This window comes from Garra rufa, chromosome 11, assembly GCF_049309525.1.
Source record: "Garra rufa chromosome 11, GarRuf1.0, whole genome shotgun sequence".
NCBI classification, from domain to species: domain Eukaryota; kingdom Metazoa; phylum Chordata; class Actinopteri; order Cypriniformes; family Cyprinidae; genus Garra; species Garra rufa.
In genome coordinates this window covers 41145613-41162526 of record NC_133371.1, presented here as the reverse complement: position 1 = coordinate 41162526, position 16914 = coordinate 41145613, and the positions used below count along the sequence as shown (strand labels likewise).

Below are 16914 nucleotides of genomic sequence, written 5' to 3'. Positions count from 1 at the left end.
TCTAGTGTACATATATATTGTTGATTTTTATTTCTTTTTTGTGTTAACACATTTAAAAAAAATATTATTCACGTTTCTTTTTTAACAAATATTGCAGTGTTGACTGCATATATCAAGCTCAACTATTAACCATGTTACCAAAGTTAACAATTAATTAATTAATTTTTATTTATTTATTAGAAAATAGTAGTTTATCATTAATAACAAATCAACATTTACTTTCAAGCTACATGAATTTATTCCAATATAGACTGAGTTTGCAACCATGTTAACTTTAGTTCACATATTTTAATTTTATTGTTGATATTTATTATTAATTTGTTATAAAGTTAAATACTATTCATCCATTTTCTTTTTTTCCCTTTTTTCTTCATTTTCCTTTTTCTTCTTTTATACTGATATTTTTATTTTTTTATTAATTAGAAAATAGTAGTTTATCAATAATAACAAATCAACATTTGCTTCCAAACTATATTTATTCCAATTTAGACTGAATTTGCAACCATGTTAACTTATTATAGTGTAAGTATTTTTTATTATATTGTTGATTTGTATTCATTTTTATATGTATGTTAAATAATTTAAAACCATTATTCACCCATTTTCTTTTTTTTTAAACAAATATTGCATTGTTAACAGGGTTAAATGGTTGAGCTTGATAAATGCAGTCAACAAAGTTAACTATTAATTAATAATTGTTTTTTTTTTGTTTGTTTTTGTGTTTTTTTTTTTGGCAAAAAATGTGTTATTCATTTATGTGTTTTAAATAGCCCTTTAAATAACCCTTTTTGGATGAATGCAGTCAACAAAGTTAACTATTCATTATTTCATTTATTTGCATTTCTTTTGCAGAAAATAAAGTTTATCAATAAATTATATTATAACAAATCTACATTTGCTTCAAACTAGCTATATTTATTTCAATTTAGACTCAATTTGGAAGCATATTAACTCATTCTAGTGTATGTATTTGTATATTTTTTCAGTATTATTCTTTTTTTTATCTATACTTATTAATAGAATAAAAATCACACAAATAAAGGATTTAAAATGTATTTAGACAGGCCTTAGTTTTGATTACAGATTGCAAACATCACAAAAAACATCAAATGAATACTCAAACAATATTTGAAATAGTTTGATCTCCTGAAAAAGATGACCATTTTTACAGTTTTAGGGAACACAATATGTTTGCTGTCAAAAGCTCTTGACTAGTGCTTTGCTGGAATAAGACACAGATGTCTATTGAGCCCAGCTGCTGTACTTTACTGTACTACCCTCCCTCTCACCCCGTTCCCTCCTCCAATCTCAGCCCATCAGCAGGTGCCCTGAAAGATGAATCAGCCAATCGCATCTGTGCACTTACGAGATGTTTCAATGGTCAAAGTCTTTATTTCAACTTCTTATTCAAACACTGCTTCACAAGGTTTCACAATTTAACGCTACCAGCCCTTTGGAGTCGAGTCTTTTGATCAAATATGTGTGCGAGTGTGTTTTAAATCTCCATAACTAGGACTTTATAGGGCACTAGGAGTGTGTGTTGGTCATATGGAGGATGGTAAAAATCTTTCAATGACAGTTTGCCTTTGCTTCCCCCTGCTGGAGCAACACATTTATGTTCACTTAGTGCTTTGACACATAGTATGCATTTGGAATTGCATGGTATCATACTACTCATAATATTTGGTATAAGTAGTACAGTATATATCAGACCAATTCTGTGAAAAGAACAGCATCAAGTATATGTGTTGTTCCAGGAGTGTTTGAAATACTAGTAGTACACTTTTATCTCGGCTGTATCCCACAATGCAATCACTTCACTTGTCTTTTTTTTTTGACTCATTATCTGACTCCACCTTTGAAAAAGAACAACTTTTTACAAAAACATGACTGAGAATGCAAAATAACAGACTTGATGGAATTAAAAACATGTAAGGTGATTAGGCCATATGACAACCGTCTGAATTTTAGCCTTAAATGTAATAGCCTGTCATCCCAAAATTCAGTTCCTTCTTACTTTGCACAAGAGAAAAAAGACAAAGTAATAAATGCACTAATGCATGACCATGGCTGAATGTGATGTACAGAGAGAGAGTGAATATAAACGGATCTAATTCCTCTTGGGAACCAGTCAGACCAGCTCTCTGCGGTGTGTATTCATGTGTATATTTCTAATATCCTTAGGGCTGTTCATTTATGAATGCTCAGGATCGAGAAGAAACATCTGATCTCCCTCTTCAGCCTCATATTCCTTTTTCTTTCAGCATACAGGTACACAAACCAGCACTAAACCAAAATTAGACCATCAACAGTACAGTATATTGTGGCTATTTTATTCCGTCACAGTATCATTCTGGAGGTGTTTTGAATTCATTGTTGTAAGTTCAAGTTCAATGTATGTGTGTGAAATGACGTTTGTGAATGATTCAGAACCATTTGCCATAATAAAATACCGTTAAGAAAGGTGTACGCAGTAGTACAGCCATTTTAATTGTCTTTTTTCACAGCACATCCTAAAAACACACGACGGGACGTGACCGGGGTTGCCAGGTTTTCACAAGAAACCCGCCCAATTGTGTTTCAAGCGGGGCCCATTAAAAATCGTGTTCCGCGAGGTAAAATGCACGTTTTTTGGCGGGACAATTTCCATTCCAGAGGATAAATATCACGTTATTGGAGTCACTTCAACCCGCGGAAACGGTGTTAAAGTCACACATATATAGATAAATATAGATACATACATACATCATGTTATTGTGTCACTTCTTATTAGGATATGATGCAGTGTTTGTGATTAATTTAAAAATGCACCGTGCAAAATTCTGGGGTCGGTAAGATTTCTAATGTTTGTAAAAGAAGTCTCTTATGTTCACCAAAGCTGCATTTATTTGATCGAAAATTATGAAAACAGTAATATTGTGAAATATTATTACAATTTAATATGTTTTCTATCTTAAAATATTTTAAAATGTCATTAATGCATGTGAGACAAAGCTGATATTTATGTTATGTACATATTTACATATTTATGGTTAAAGTAGCCGAATTCTCTATCTATTGGTTCTTAATAAAAGTGAAGACAACATGTGGCCAATCAGAACATTTTGATTAATATTCAGGTATGTGCAGCAGGATTTCCGACCAATGAGATTTCACAGTAGGCGGAGCTAAATGAATATGAGTCACTTGATCAATAAACGTGCTTTCACTGTCGCACTTGGAAAATGAGGGAAAGTCTTCACTTTTGTCATATTATCACACCGCATCTGGTTAGAACATAATGTAGTGTTTGTGATTCATTTAAAAATGCACTGTTTAAAAGTCTGAGGTCTGTAAGATTTCTAATGTTTGTGAAAGAAGTCACTTAAGTTATGCTTACCAAAGCTAAATTTATTTGATCGAAAATTATGAAAACAGTAATATTGTGAAATATTATTATAATGTAATATGAGTTTTTTTATTTTAATATATTTTAAAATGTCATCACGAAGCTGATGTATCACCATAAGTTATGTACATATCTACATATCTATGGTTAAGGTAGCTGAATTCAGTGGGAAAAACGCAGACTTGGCAACACTGCACGCAACTTCTTCATTCATCTGTCGGTTCTTAGTGAAAGTGAAGACGACATGCGGCCAATCAGGACATTTTGATTAATATTCAGGTATGTGCAGCGGGTTTTCGAACCAATGAGATGTCCCAGTGGGCGGGGCTACAGAAATACGAGTCATGTGATGGTCACAGTCACGACTGTTTAGGGTAAAAACTCTGAAAACAAGGAGAAGTATTTTTCTTTTATCGTATTATCGTGTCACATCTTATTAGGACATGATTTAGTGTTAGCTATTCATTCAAAAATGCAATGCTTTGTTCAAAATCCGAGGTCAGTAAGATTTCTAATGTTCGTGAGTCTCTTATGCTCACCAAAGCTGCATTTATTTGATCGAAAATTATTACAATTTAATATATCTGTTTTCTATTTGAATATATTTGAAAATGTAATTTAATCCTGCGAGGCAAAGCTGAAATTTCAGAAGCCATCGTTGAAAACGCTGCTATGTTTGTGAAAACGGTGATATGTTTTTTCAGGATCCATTGATAGAAAAAGTAACGTTACAGAATTTACTTGAGACAAATGTTTTGTAACATTATAAATGTTTTTACTGTCACTTGCTGACTTTTGGTCAACTTAATGCATCCTTGGTGAGTAAAAGTAGTAATTTCTTTAAAGGGGAAAATAGTGACCCCAAACTTTTATAAATGAGAGTGTACCTTTTTGAAAAAGCTTTTTTTTCCCTCCCCAAACTGTGTTTTTTTCTCATTGGCCGTGGCAGACAAACACACCAAGAGGGAGTGCATCCATAATTTGCTAAGTACAGTTGAAAGTCCCCAGTGCGGATTCCCAAGAATTGCATCTTGTTGAAAGGCCATTTGGCCACTGGCCAAAAGAAAATTGCCCACGTTCACAGTAGGGGTTATGCGCAACAGGCTTCCGTTTTCTGCTAAACAGGTCTCGTTGCTTCCGCTTGTCGGAGAACGTGTTAATAGCCGTAATAAATAATGGCGATATCGACGGATTTTTAAGGTAATCAGTTAAACAAGCCAGCTGTTTATTGTGGACGTTTCATTCGATATTTATATATAAATGTTACTGAAAAGAATAAAAATTAAAAACTTTTATATATCAATCCACATATGTGATGGACATTGGTTATGATCATTTTTAGTGTCTACTTTGAAGGAATCTTGAGTAAATCATGTTCATATTTAAAGAGGCATATGCAAAACGCGTGAACCGGAAGCAACGAGACCTGTTTAGCAGAAAACGGAAGCCTGTTGCGCATAACCCCTGTTGGCACTAAAACACCGCTTAAAGGCGGGGTCAGCTGCGCTGTCCAATCAGAGCTCAGTCTGATTTTGATTGACACATTCTACTTCTACTGGGTCAGAACATCAAAGAGATTCTTCATGTAACATCAAAAAAGGAACTGTCCTAAATAGTGCACTTGATGTGGACTTACAGTCTCGTAGCCTTCGCTTACACATGTCCATTAGAGCGTCCCATTTGTAAATGTTATGATTCACAGGCTCTCACATGTATATTCCTTGTGTTTCTTAGTGTTTGTGAGTTAGTGTGTGAGCACGGCCATGAGCTCGTCGATCGGCGCCGTCTCTGAGGGCTCCAGCAGTCTGAATGTGTGGCTGAAGGTGATGAAGTGTGTGAAGAGCGTGTTGAGGTGCGGGTGTAACTCCACAGCGATGGCATCCTGGTAGTGAGCGCTGAACAGGTGAGCCAATGTACGGAAGAGCATCACAAAGATCTTCTGAATCAGGAACATGAACCCAGAAGGGAACGGTGAACCTAAACACACACATGCACAGTCACTTCTATGTGTTCAGATCATTTTCAGCTCATTAGGTTAAGGCAAAAAAAACTTCATACCAGCCTTGGTGGGAAACACACGCTCATCTGTGAGTATCTCCTGGATGTAGGACAAGGCGTAGTCAATGTAAATCGGAGCTGAACACTTCAGTTTCTTCCCCTGATCGTCCGTCCATTCATACAGCCTGAAAACACAAATTAAAAAATTGCAATTGTTATTATGAGTCAATTATACAATTGCATTCTAGTACTCTTCCTGGTCAGCGCTGTTGTTAGTTTTGTGACAACAAAGCTGCTTGTTATGTAATGATTGTTAAGGAATTAAAAAATTTTTTTGATTGTCGTCATTGGGTGTTCACATCTGCCTGCATATCTGTATGCATGCTTGATTAATCATATTAAAATAAGCCAGCGATAAGAACCACAACAATAATGCAGATTTCCTCCACTTTAATTGAAAATATATGTAAGTATAATAATTACAATTTATTATTACATACTTATATTACTGCAATAATTATATAATTACACTTAGTATTACTGTAATTATATAGTTACACTACCAGTCAAAAGTTTTGCAAAAATGTGTCTTCTGCTCACCAAGCCTGCGTTTTTTTTATTCAAAAAACAGCAAAAGCAGTTATAATGTGAAATATTTTTACTATTTAAAATAACTGCATTCTATTTGAATATATTTTGAAATGGCATATATTTTTGCTAAAGCAATCATCACTCCAGTCTTCAGTGTCACATGATCCTTCAGAAATTTTAGAAATTATAATTTTTTTTTTTTGCAAGGATGCTTTAATTTGATTAAAAGTGATGATAAAGACATTTATAATGTTACAAAAGATTTTTATTTCAGATAAATGCTGTTCTGCTCACTTTCTGTTCATCAAAGAAACCTATGTTTTCAACATAACATTGAACAGCAAATCAGAATATTAGAATGATTTATGAAGGATCATGTGACTGGAGTAATGATGCTAAAAATGTAGCTTTGAAAGCACAAGAAAAAATTACATTTTGAAATATATTTAAATAGAAAACTGTTATTTTAAATAGTAAAAATATTTCAAAACATTGATGTACTTTGGGTCAAAAAAAGCAGGCTTGGTGAGCAGAAGAGACTTTCTTAAAAAGCATTACAAATCTTACTGTCCAATAACTTTTGACTGTTTGAGTATATTACAATAATACAATAATACAGTTGCTTTGTCAATATTTTGTAAGGCATACAATACGTCTCATTTTCCACCTTTATTTGAGCTGTGAATTAAGTTTGTCACTTTTAACCAGCTGTAATATATTGTGTTTGTTTTGCTCACATGTTTCCTGGGCTTTTGGCTGCCGGACACGTTGTCATTGAGCAAGACTCAGACAGAGCACTGAAGAAGAGAGTAGTGTGCTGGAAAAACGACACCGCTGGAAGAGACGGTAAGATGAGTTAACACACATTACACACAGAAAGACTAACAAACCCACAGACCTCTGGGGCATAGTGCAAACAAAAATGACTTTTGTCTCAAACTGTGTTTTTTCTTTGTACATACCATTGTTTTATTTATTTATTCTTATTCTAAGCGGGTGGTTTCAGGTCAGAATATGTTAAGCTACAGACCAGCCTTTATTCAAATGTCTCGATATGTGAGCCAAGCCCAGCACATTCCCATCATTCCTTTATGCATTACTGAACATTATACATATGTTAACACATTTTTGACATGTTTCTGTCTCTAGTGTATTGTTTCAGCCCTGATGGCTCACTCAGATAGCGCTTTTGAGTGTGTCATTATTTTTTGATTACTGTTTAAATGTAAATGGCATTATGTGCTATCTGACTTGTGTGTGTGTGTGTGTGTGTGTGTGTGTGTGTGTGTGTGTGTGTTTAAAGTACACTCTCCATTCAAAAGTTTGGGATCAGTAAAATTTGTTATCTTTTTTAAAGAAGTCTCTTATGCTTGTCCAAATTCCATTTATTTGATCAAAAATACAGGAAAAAGGTAGTATAACAGGTTTCTATTCTAATATAATTTAACATAGAATTTATTTATGTGATGCAAAGCTGAATTTTCAACATGATTATTCCAGTTTTCAGTGTCAAATGATCTTTCAGAAATCATTTTAATATACTAAATTATTATCAATGTTGGAACAGTTGTGCTACTTAATATTATTTTGGATTGTTTAATAAATAATAAGTTAATCAGAACTTTTCTAACAATATAAGTCTTTGCTTTGTCACTTTTTATCAGTTTAACACATCCTTGCTGGATAAAAAGATTCATTTCTTTTAAACAAAGATAGAAAGAAAAAAAAGTACTGGCCCCAAATTTTGGTAGTGTATGTTGTCACAAAAGATTTATGTTTTAAATGAATACTGTTCTTTTTAAAATTCTATTCATCAAACAATTCTGAGGTTCCAAAAAAATATTAAGCATATTAGAAGGATTTCTGAAGGATCATGTGAGACTGAAGACTTGAGTAATGATCCTGAAAATTCAGCTTTACATCACAGGAATAAATTCTATTTTAAAGTATATTCAAATAGAAAACCGCTATTTGAAATGGCAATAATATTTCACAATATTACATTTTATTTCTATATTTTTAATCAAATAAACTCAGCCTTGATGAGCAGAAAAATCTTCTTTAAAAAGCAATAAAAACTGATCCCAAACTTCTATACAGCAAACAGTAATTTTACAGTAACAAAAACTGTAGTCGTAGCATTAGGGGAGTATTTATTTTCAAAAATTATTTATAAAAATACAATTTATTTCTGGCATTAATTGCTTTATATAGTGTTTGAATACTCACTGTTTGTTGCTATCCACTCCTGCTGGTCTAGGCCATGCGGCAGGGCAGAGAGGGTCAGAAGGTCGAGATCAGTGATGCGTTTGGACAGGAAGTGATCTCTCAGGTAAGGTTTGACCTCAGCAGACGGGATTAAATGTAGAGTGTTATTCTTTCTGTCAACACACAAAGTCAAAAAAATATTTTTAAAGACTTTATATAAAATTCACTAATGAATTGTGCACAATATAACCAGGAATAAAGGGTCATTTTAACGTTTATGCATTAAGTAAATGCTTTTATTCTTTTTTTTTTTTTTTTTTTGTGATAGTTGTTCATGAGTCCCTTGTTTGTCCCGAACAGTTAAACTACCTTCAGAAAAAATCCTTCAGGATTGAACCCTTTCCAACAATGACTGTATGATTTTGAGATCCATCTTTTCACACTGAGAACAACTGAGGGACTCATATGCAACTATTACAGAAGATTCAAACACTCACTGATGCATTAAGAGCCAGGGGTGAAAACTTTTTGAATTTGAAGATCAGAGTAAATTTGACTTATTTTGTCTTCTGGGAAACATATAAGCTTCTGAAGGGCAGTACTAAATGAAAAAATAAAAGATCAGAAAAATGTATACATCTTCATTCTGTTCAAAAGTTTACACCCCTGCTCTTAATGCATTGTGTTTCCTTCTGAAGCATCAGTAAGCAATCAGCAGACAGTTTAACTGTTCAAGCCAAACAAGGACAACTATCAATAAAAAAAAGTAGCTGTGGATCATACAGGTAACAACACAGTATTAAGAATCAAACACTCGTAAACCTTTGAATTCAACTGTAGCCCGACTGACTTTGCGATGTGAAATGTTAAATTCTTTTGCAGTGAGCTTGTCTGCTAGTTAATTTGTGTTCAAATAGTTATGCTCCTGAGCAAATAGCAAACAGTTTGTGAACACAAACAGTGTGACGTTACAGAAGGACACACAGGGATTTAGTTTAGCTTGTCATGTGTGCACATGGGGCTGGTCGATCACTGTATGTGCTAAAGGAGGCTGTGTACGGTTGTATGTGTTTGACAGCATTAGTGAGCAATCATCATGTTTTTACTGGAAAGAGTGCTGCTTTCTACTGTAGACAGCGCTAATCATTTTCATTCATGCAAATTAAAAAAACCACACACACGCTGATCTGTGAGCACACTGAGTGTGTGAACACAGAGAAAACAGGCCTCTAAATTCAACCTTGAAATAACTGATAGAGTGTGTTTGTGTGTGGTGGGAGGTTGAGATGGTGGCCTTGTCCTGACAGACTGTGAGGTGGAATTTCTTCCATATGGTTGCCCCAGAAAGCACTGGGATAGTTATGCCTCACTTATGCAATGTACAAATGTTACTGCATTTTTGTCTATTGGACACATAGAGGTTCAGCTGTTTGTTCATTACTCACTAATGTAAGCATCACCTTTAAAACATTTCAAAACAGATTCTCATCACACCCTGTTGCATTATCGCATGATTTCATCTAAATTAAGCATTCTGATGAGAAATACTGTTTACCAAGCCTTTAATGGACACTTGAGGAGATTTACGATGACTGTTTTCTTTAAACACTTTCTTCACATACCAGTCGAAAGATTTTTAATGTTTTTAAAGTCTCTTCTGCTCACCAAGCTTGCAGTTATTTGATCTAAAGTACAGCAAAAATGAGATTTTGAAATATTTTTACTATTTAAAATAACTGTTTTCTATTTGAATATATTTTAAAATGTAATTTATTCCTGTTATTTCAAAGCTGATTTTTAGTATCATTACTCCAGTCACATGATCCATCAGAAATCATTGTAAAACATAATCATTTGTAACATTATAAATGTCTTTATCACCACTTTTGATTAATTTAAACCAGCCTTGCTAAATAAAAGTATTAATTTTTATCATTTCTTTTCTGAAAAAGAAAATATACCGATCTTTGGATCTTTCTATTCATCAAAGAATCCCGAAAAAAAAATGTACTGTTTATTGATAATAACTGTTTATTGATAATAATAATAAAAATGTTTCTTGAACAGCAAATCAGCATATTAGAATAATTTCTGAAGGATGAAATGACACTGAAGACTGGAGGAATAAATTACATTTTAAATCGTTTTTTTAAATAGTAAACTATTTAAAGTTTTTACTGTTTTTGCTGTACTTCGGATCAAATAAATTCAGGCTTTGTGAGCAGAAGAGACAACATATTACTGTTCAACAATGTTTAACTGGTAGTGTATACATAGTTTTGTTTGTTTGCTGTTTATTAGTTTTTTTTAATGCACAGTGTATAACTATAGTCATAAATATTACATAACTTTTCTGTTCATTTTCGTGTAGTTTAGGTCTAAGATGCGCATGAGTGGAAACTCATTTGAATAGTTAGTTATTTTTAGTATTTCCTTGACGTGAGGTTAGATTTTATTAGATAAAGGTCATGTTAGATACAGCAGTTAATGTACATGCCATGTTTTTGTGCATGTAATATCTATTACTTATGAAAATAAATATATCTATAACAGTATTACCACCACTGTACCACAGTACTGGTTTTAAATGGCTATTTAATGTTTACTTTTAGCCAACATTTTCTAAGCAAGCAATATATATTTTCTCCAAAATGACCAGTTGCACTCATGCATGGGTGTGCGGTATGTAAATACAAGGGCCGCGGCAGGTGTGTTTACCCATAAACCCTTGTGCAGAGGGTCCATGTTTTCACACACAAACACACATGGACTTGTGGAAGTTTCCTTTGACTTTGAGCCTTTTTCCAACACGAAGCCCAACTGAAACTCCTGAAATGCTCACACACATTCTCTCTCTCTCTCTTAAGATATGCTGGCGCTTATCTCTTAAGCCGACATTCATTTGATGTGTGCATTCCTTATTTTACTGCCTATCTAGTGTGTGTGTGTGTGTGTGTGTGTGTGTGTGTGTGTTTGTGTGTGTGTGTGTGTGTGTGTGTGTGTGTGTGTGTGTGTGTGTGTGTGTGTGTGTGTGTGTGTGTGTTGTATACTTACACTTTGAAGAGGCTGATATTGTTGTAGTTTGCCTTCAGAGCGCTGACATCCTCTTCATCAGAGCTGCTGTAACTCTGACATCCCCCCATATCCAGAATGCTTCTACCCATTAAAGGTTCTCAGAAACACACGCCTCATTCAGACTCAAACACACTGATGCACCTGTCACTTAAACAAACACAAAGACACAGCATGTCGTCTTCATCTACTTGTTGTCCAATCCTGTGGTCTACGTCCAGACTGTCTCTCCTTTCAGTAGTCTTTTAGGTTTCTTGCTGGTAAATGTGTGTTGGTCCTCTCTCTGCTGTTCTTTGTGTGCCCTACACTTCAGGCTGTGTCTCCGTGTCTCTGGTGAAGCAGACGGACAGGTTCCACCAGTAGTGAAAAATATTTACTCTCTTTCACACACACGCTCAGTCACGCCCACTTCCCTTAGGTACTCCGCCTTCGCTTACCTGAGGCTCCGCCCATCTTGTGCCTCCAGGGGAACTTTCACTTTCAGTGCTCATGCAGGATTTTTGTCATTCCCAGTCATGGAATTTTCAATGAAGTTTTGTTTCATTCCTTTCATTTCATGTTCATGATGACATAAGGCAAAAAAATCAAGTATGATGAATCCAAACTTGTATTCGGACTATTTAAAATACATTTTAAAAGGAATAATTTGTATTTTGTACTGCATAATATAGAGGTTCTTGATTAAAATAAGTTAAAGTGATAGTTCACCTAAATATTTTAATTCTGTCATTAATTACTCACCCTCATGTCATCACAAAGTCAACATTTGGTGGAGTTTCAGTTGTTTTTTTGAGTGGTATCCCATAAAATTGTCACTACCCAAAAATTTGATGAAGTTTCGGTAGTCACATCTTTGTATTTTTGGGTGTTATCCCAAAAAATTGTCACTACCAAAACATTTAGTGGAGTTTTTTAGTCACATCTTTATTTTTTGGGGTTTTATCCTATAAAATTGTCACTACCAAAAATTTGTATGGATTTCCGGTAATCATATCTTTTGTGTTTTTGGGTGTTGTCCAATAAAATTGTCACTACCGAAACATTTAGTGGAGTTTTGGTAGTGACATCTTTATTTTTGGGGTTTTATCCTATAAAATTGTCACTACCGAAACAGTCACTACCAAAAATTTTGGTGGAGTTTCAGTAGTGATGTCTTTGTTTTTGGGTGTTATCCTATAAAATTGTCACTACCCAAACATTTTATGGAGTTTTTTAGTCACATCTTTATTTTTTGGGTTTTATCCTATAAAATTGCCACTACCAAAAAATTTGATGGAGTTTCGGTAGTCATCTTCTTTTCTTTTGTGTTTTTGGGTGTTGTCCCATAAAATTGTCACTACCGAAACATTTGGTGGAGTTTCCGTGGTGACATCTTTTGTGTTTTGGGTGTTATTCCATAAAATTGTCACCTCCGAAACATTTGGTGGAGTTTTGGGTAGTGACATCTTTGTTTTTGAGTGTTATTCAATAAAACTTCACTACCGAAATAGTCACTACCAAAACATTTGGTGGAGTTTCGGAAAAGTGACATCTTTGTTTTTTAGGGTGTTATTCCATAAAATTGTCACCTCTGGAACATTTGGTGGAGTTTTGGGTAGTGACATCTTTATGTTTTTGAGTGTTATTCAATAAAATTTCACTACCGAAATGGTCACTACCAAAACATTTGGTGGAGTTTCGGAAAAGTGACATCTTTGTTTTTTAGGGTGTTATTCCATAAAATTGTCACCTCTGGAACATTGGAGTTTTCGTAGTGACATCTTTTTTTCCATGATATTCAATAAAATTGTCACTACCGAAACATTTGGTGGAGTTTCCGTGGTGACATCTTTTGTGTTTTTAGGTGTTATCCCATAAAATTGTCTCTACCAAAACAGTCACTACCCCAAAATTTTATGAAGTTTCGGTAGTCACATCTTTGTATTTTTGGGTGTTATCCCAAAAAATTGTCACTACCAAAACATTTAGTGGAGTTTTTTAGTCACATCTTTATTTTTTGGGGTTTTATCCTATAAAATTGTCACTACCAAAAATTTGTGTGGATTTCCGGTAATCATATTTTTTGTGCTTTTGGGTGTTGTCCAATAAAATTGTCACTACCGAAACATTTAGTGGAGTTTTAGTAGTGACATCTTTATTTTTGGGGTTTTATCCTATAAAATTGTCACTACCGAAACAGTCACTACCAAAAATTTTGGTGGAGTTTCAGTAGTGATGTCTTTGTTTTTGGGTGTTATCCTATAAAATTGTCACTACCCAAACATTTTATGGAGTTTTTTAGTCACATCTTTATTTTTTGGGTTTTATCCTATAAAATTGTCACTACCAAAAAATTTGATGGAGTTTCGGTAGTCATCTTCTTTTCTTTTGTGTTTTTGGGTGTTGTCCCATAAAATTGTCACTACCGAAACATTTGGTGGAGTTTCCGTGGTGACATCTTTTGTGTTTTGGGTGTTGTCCCATAAAATTGTCACTACCGAAACATTTGGTGGAGTTTTGGGTAGTGACATCTTTATGTTTTTGAGTGTTATGCAATAAAATTTCACTACCGAAATAGTCACTACCAAAACATTTGGTGGAGTTTCGGAAAAGTGGCATCTTTGTTTTTTAGGGTGTTATTCCATAAAATTGTCACCTCTGGAACATTGGAGTTTTCGTAGTGACATCTTTTTTTCCATGATATTCAATAAAATTGTCACCTCCGAAACATTTGGTGGAGTTTCCGTAGTGAGATCTTTGTGTTTTTAGGTGTTATCCCACAAAATTCTCACTATCAAAACAGTCACTACTGAAAAATTTGGTGGAGCTTTGGTAGTGACATCTTTATTTTTTGGGTGTTATCCCATAAAATTGGCACTACCGTAACAGTCACTACTGAAAAATTTGGTGGAGTTTCCTTGGTGACATCTTTTGTGTTTTTGGTTGTTATTCCATAAAATTGTCACCTCTGAAACATTTGGTGGAGTTTCAGTAGTGACATCTTTTGTGTTTTTTGGGTGTTTTCTCATAAAATTCTCACTATCAAAACAGTCACTACTGAAAAATTTGGTGGAGTTTTGGTAGTGACGTCTTTATTTTTTGGGTGTTATCCTATAAAATTGTCACTACCGAAACAGTCACTACCAAACATTTTGGTGGAGTTTCAGTAGTGATGTCTTTGTTTTTGGGTGTTATCCTATAAAATTGTCACTACCCAAACATTTTATGGAGTTTTTTAGTCACATCTTTATTTTTTGGGTTTTATCCTATAAAATTGCCACTACCAAAAAATTTGATGGAGTTTCGGTAGTCATCTTCTTTTCTTTTGTGTTTTTGGGTGTTGTCCCATAAAATTGTCACTACCGAAACATTTGGTGGAGTTTCCGTGGTGACATCTTTTGTGTTTTGGGTGTTATTCCATAAAATTGTCACCTCCGAAACATTTGGTGGAGTTTTGGGTAGTGACATCTTTATGTTTTTGAGTGTTATTCAATAAAATTTCACTACCGAAATAGTCACTACCAAAACATTTGGTGGAGTTTCGGAAAAGTGACATCTTTGTTTTTTAGGGTGTTATTCCATAAATTTGTCACCTCTGGAACATTGAAGTTTTCGTAGTGACATCTTTTTTTCCATGATATTCAATAAAATTGTCACCTCCGAAACATTTGGTGGAGTTTCCGTAGTGAGATCTTTGTGTTTTTAGGTGTTATCCCACAAAATTCTCACTATCAAAACAGTCACTACTGAAAAATTTGGTGGAGTTTTGGTAGTGACATCTTTATTTTTTGGGTGTTATCCCATAAAATTGGCACTACCGTAACAGTCACTACTGAAAAATTTGGTGGAGTTTCCTTGGTGACATCTTTTGTGTTTTTGGGTGTTTTCTCATAAAATTGCCACTACCGAAACAGTCTTTTACGAAAAATTTGGTTGAGTTTCAGTAGTCACATCTTTGTGTTTTTGGGTGTTGTCCCATAAAATTGTCATTACCAAAACATTTAGTGGAGTTTTGGTAGTGACATCTTTACTTTTTGGGTTTTATCCTATATAATTGTCACTACCGAAACAGTCACTATACCGATAAATTTTGGTTGAGTTTCAGTAGTCACATCTTTGTGTTTTTGGGTGTTATCCCATAAAATTGTCACTACCGAAAGTCACTACCAAAAAAATTGGTGGAATTTCAGTAGTGACATCATTGTGTTTTTGGGTGTTATCCCATAAAATTGTCACTACCCGAAACTCCACCAAATGTTTTGGTAGGGACTGTTATAGTAGTGAAACTATTTTTGGGTGTTATTCCATAAAATTGTCACCTCTGAAAAATTTGGTGGAGTTTCAGGTAGTGACATCTTCGTGTTTTTGAGTGTTATCCAATAAAATTTCACGACCGAAACGGTCACAACCAAAAAAATTGGTGGAGTTTTGGTAATAACATCTTTTTGTGTGTTATTGCATGAAATTGTTACTACCGAAACAGTCACAACTGAAACGTCATCATTGTTTCGGTAGTGACAAAGGGAACACATAATCCTCATTTTTGGGGGAAGTAAACTATTTTACTACAGTTATGCATTTTTTTATTTTTTTTATTTTAGTAGTGTTTTAGTATGCAAGTTACAATTCTGTAATGTGATGTTGTCACTACCAAAGCATTACTGTCACTACTGAACATGGGATGTTTTGTCAAAAATAAAGTATATTGAATTATCAACTAAGATGGTATAAGAGTTTTTGGTTGAATGTATATTCAAACTAATGAATCCTTAATTTTGAAATCAGTATGATCAACTTTTTGCCTTTCACAAAGAAAATTTTGATTCAAAATACAACAAATCTCATAAATTACACTTGAATATTGTTAAAAATGTAATTCTTAGATTTACCTCTGAAAAAATATATAAAATATCTGATAGTATATATTTAAAATGTAGATGTAAGCAAAATCTTAATAGGTCAAAATAACCCTGTTATGTTTTAATAGTAACATTTAGGGAGAGGACAAATGTTTCAAAACCTTCTGAAAATACAGAATGAGCATTAACAGCACAATTACTAGAAATATGTCCAGGGAAGACTGGAGGACAGCCAGGAAAGACTGGATGGCAGCAGGGAAAGACCGCATTGGGAGTGGCTGGCTAGTTACCTAACCCACTAGTCTCTCGCGAGAGAGACACCCAAATCTAACTACAAAGAAACATAATGAGAAACAACCCGCGGGCACTCCGAGAGGTGGGATGAAAGATGGGCCCAACAGGACAGACCACACGGTGACGACGGCAATGAACATGGACAACGAGAACACAAGAACGCCAGAAAATGAGGAGAAGATCCTCCGAAAGTGTGCATGTGGATGGGAGAAAGTGACCACGTTTAGAGGCTTACGGATCCACCAGGGGAAAGCAAAGTGTGGACAGAAAGGCCAACAGCAATCTTGCACTGCGTCAGCAGGTGAGACAAGAAGGACCAAAAGCCAGGGAAAAAACCACAGAGCCGAAGGACCTAACGTTGCTGAAGGCATAAGAGTCACAGAGGAAGGTCCCCTGGTGGAGGCTGAGCCTCCACGTGAGCATGAAGGCCTAGTCCCCACCACGTCAGACAGAACAGAGCCAAATACAGAGACCAAAGAACCAGCCAGAAGGAGCCAACTGAAGTGGCCGAAATCAAACGAAGCA

General features: G+C 34.6%; 1 protein-coding gene across 1 annotated transcript; it reads right to left on the bottom strand.

The window, feature by feature from the left end:
• Window positions 1–1054: 1054 nt before the first annotated feature.
• Window positions 1055–11582, bottom strand: LOC141345898 (MOB kinase activator 2). Its single transcript, XM_073850822.1, has 5 exons — window positions 11240–11582; window positions 8207–8358; window positions 6715–6811; window positions 5447–5571; window positions 1055–5365 (listed from the first exon to the last, which is right to left on the bottom strand). Exons 1-5 carry the CDS (start codon window positions 11347–11349, stop codon window positions 5133–5135), a joined length of 717 nt encoding a protein of 238 aa, XP_073706923.1. The 5' UTR covers window positions 11350–11582; the 3' UTR covers window positions 1055–5132.
• Between the last annotated feature and the right edge of the window lie 5332 nt (window positions 11583–16914).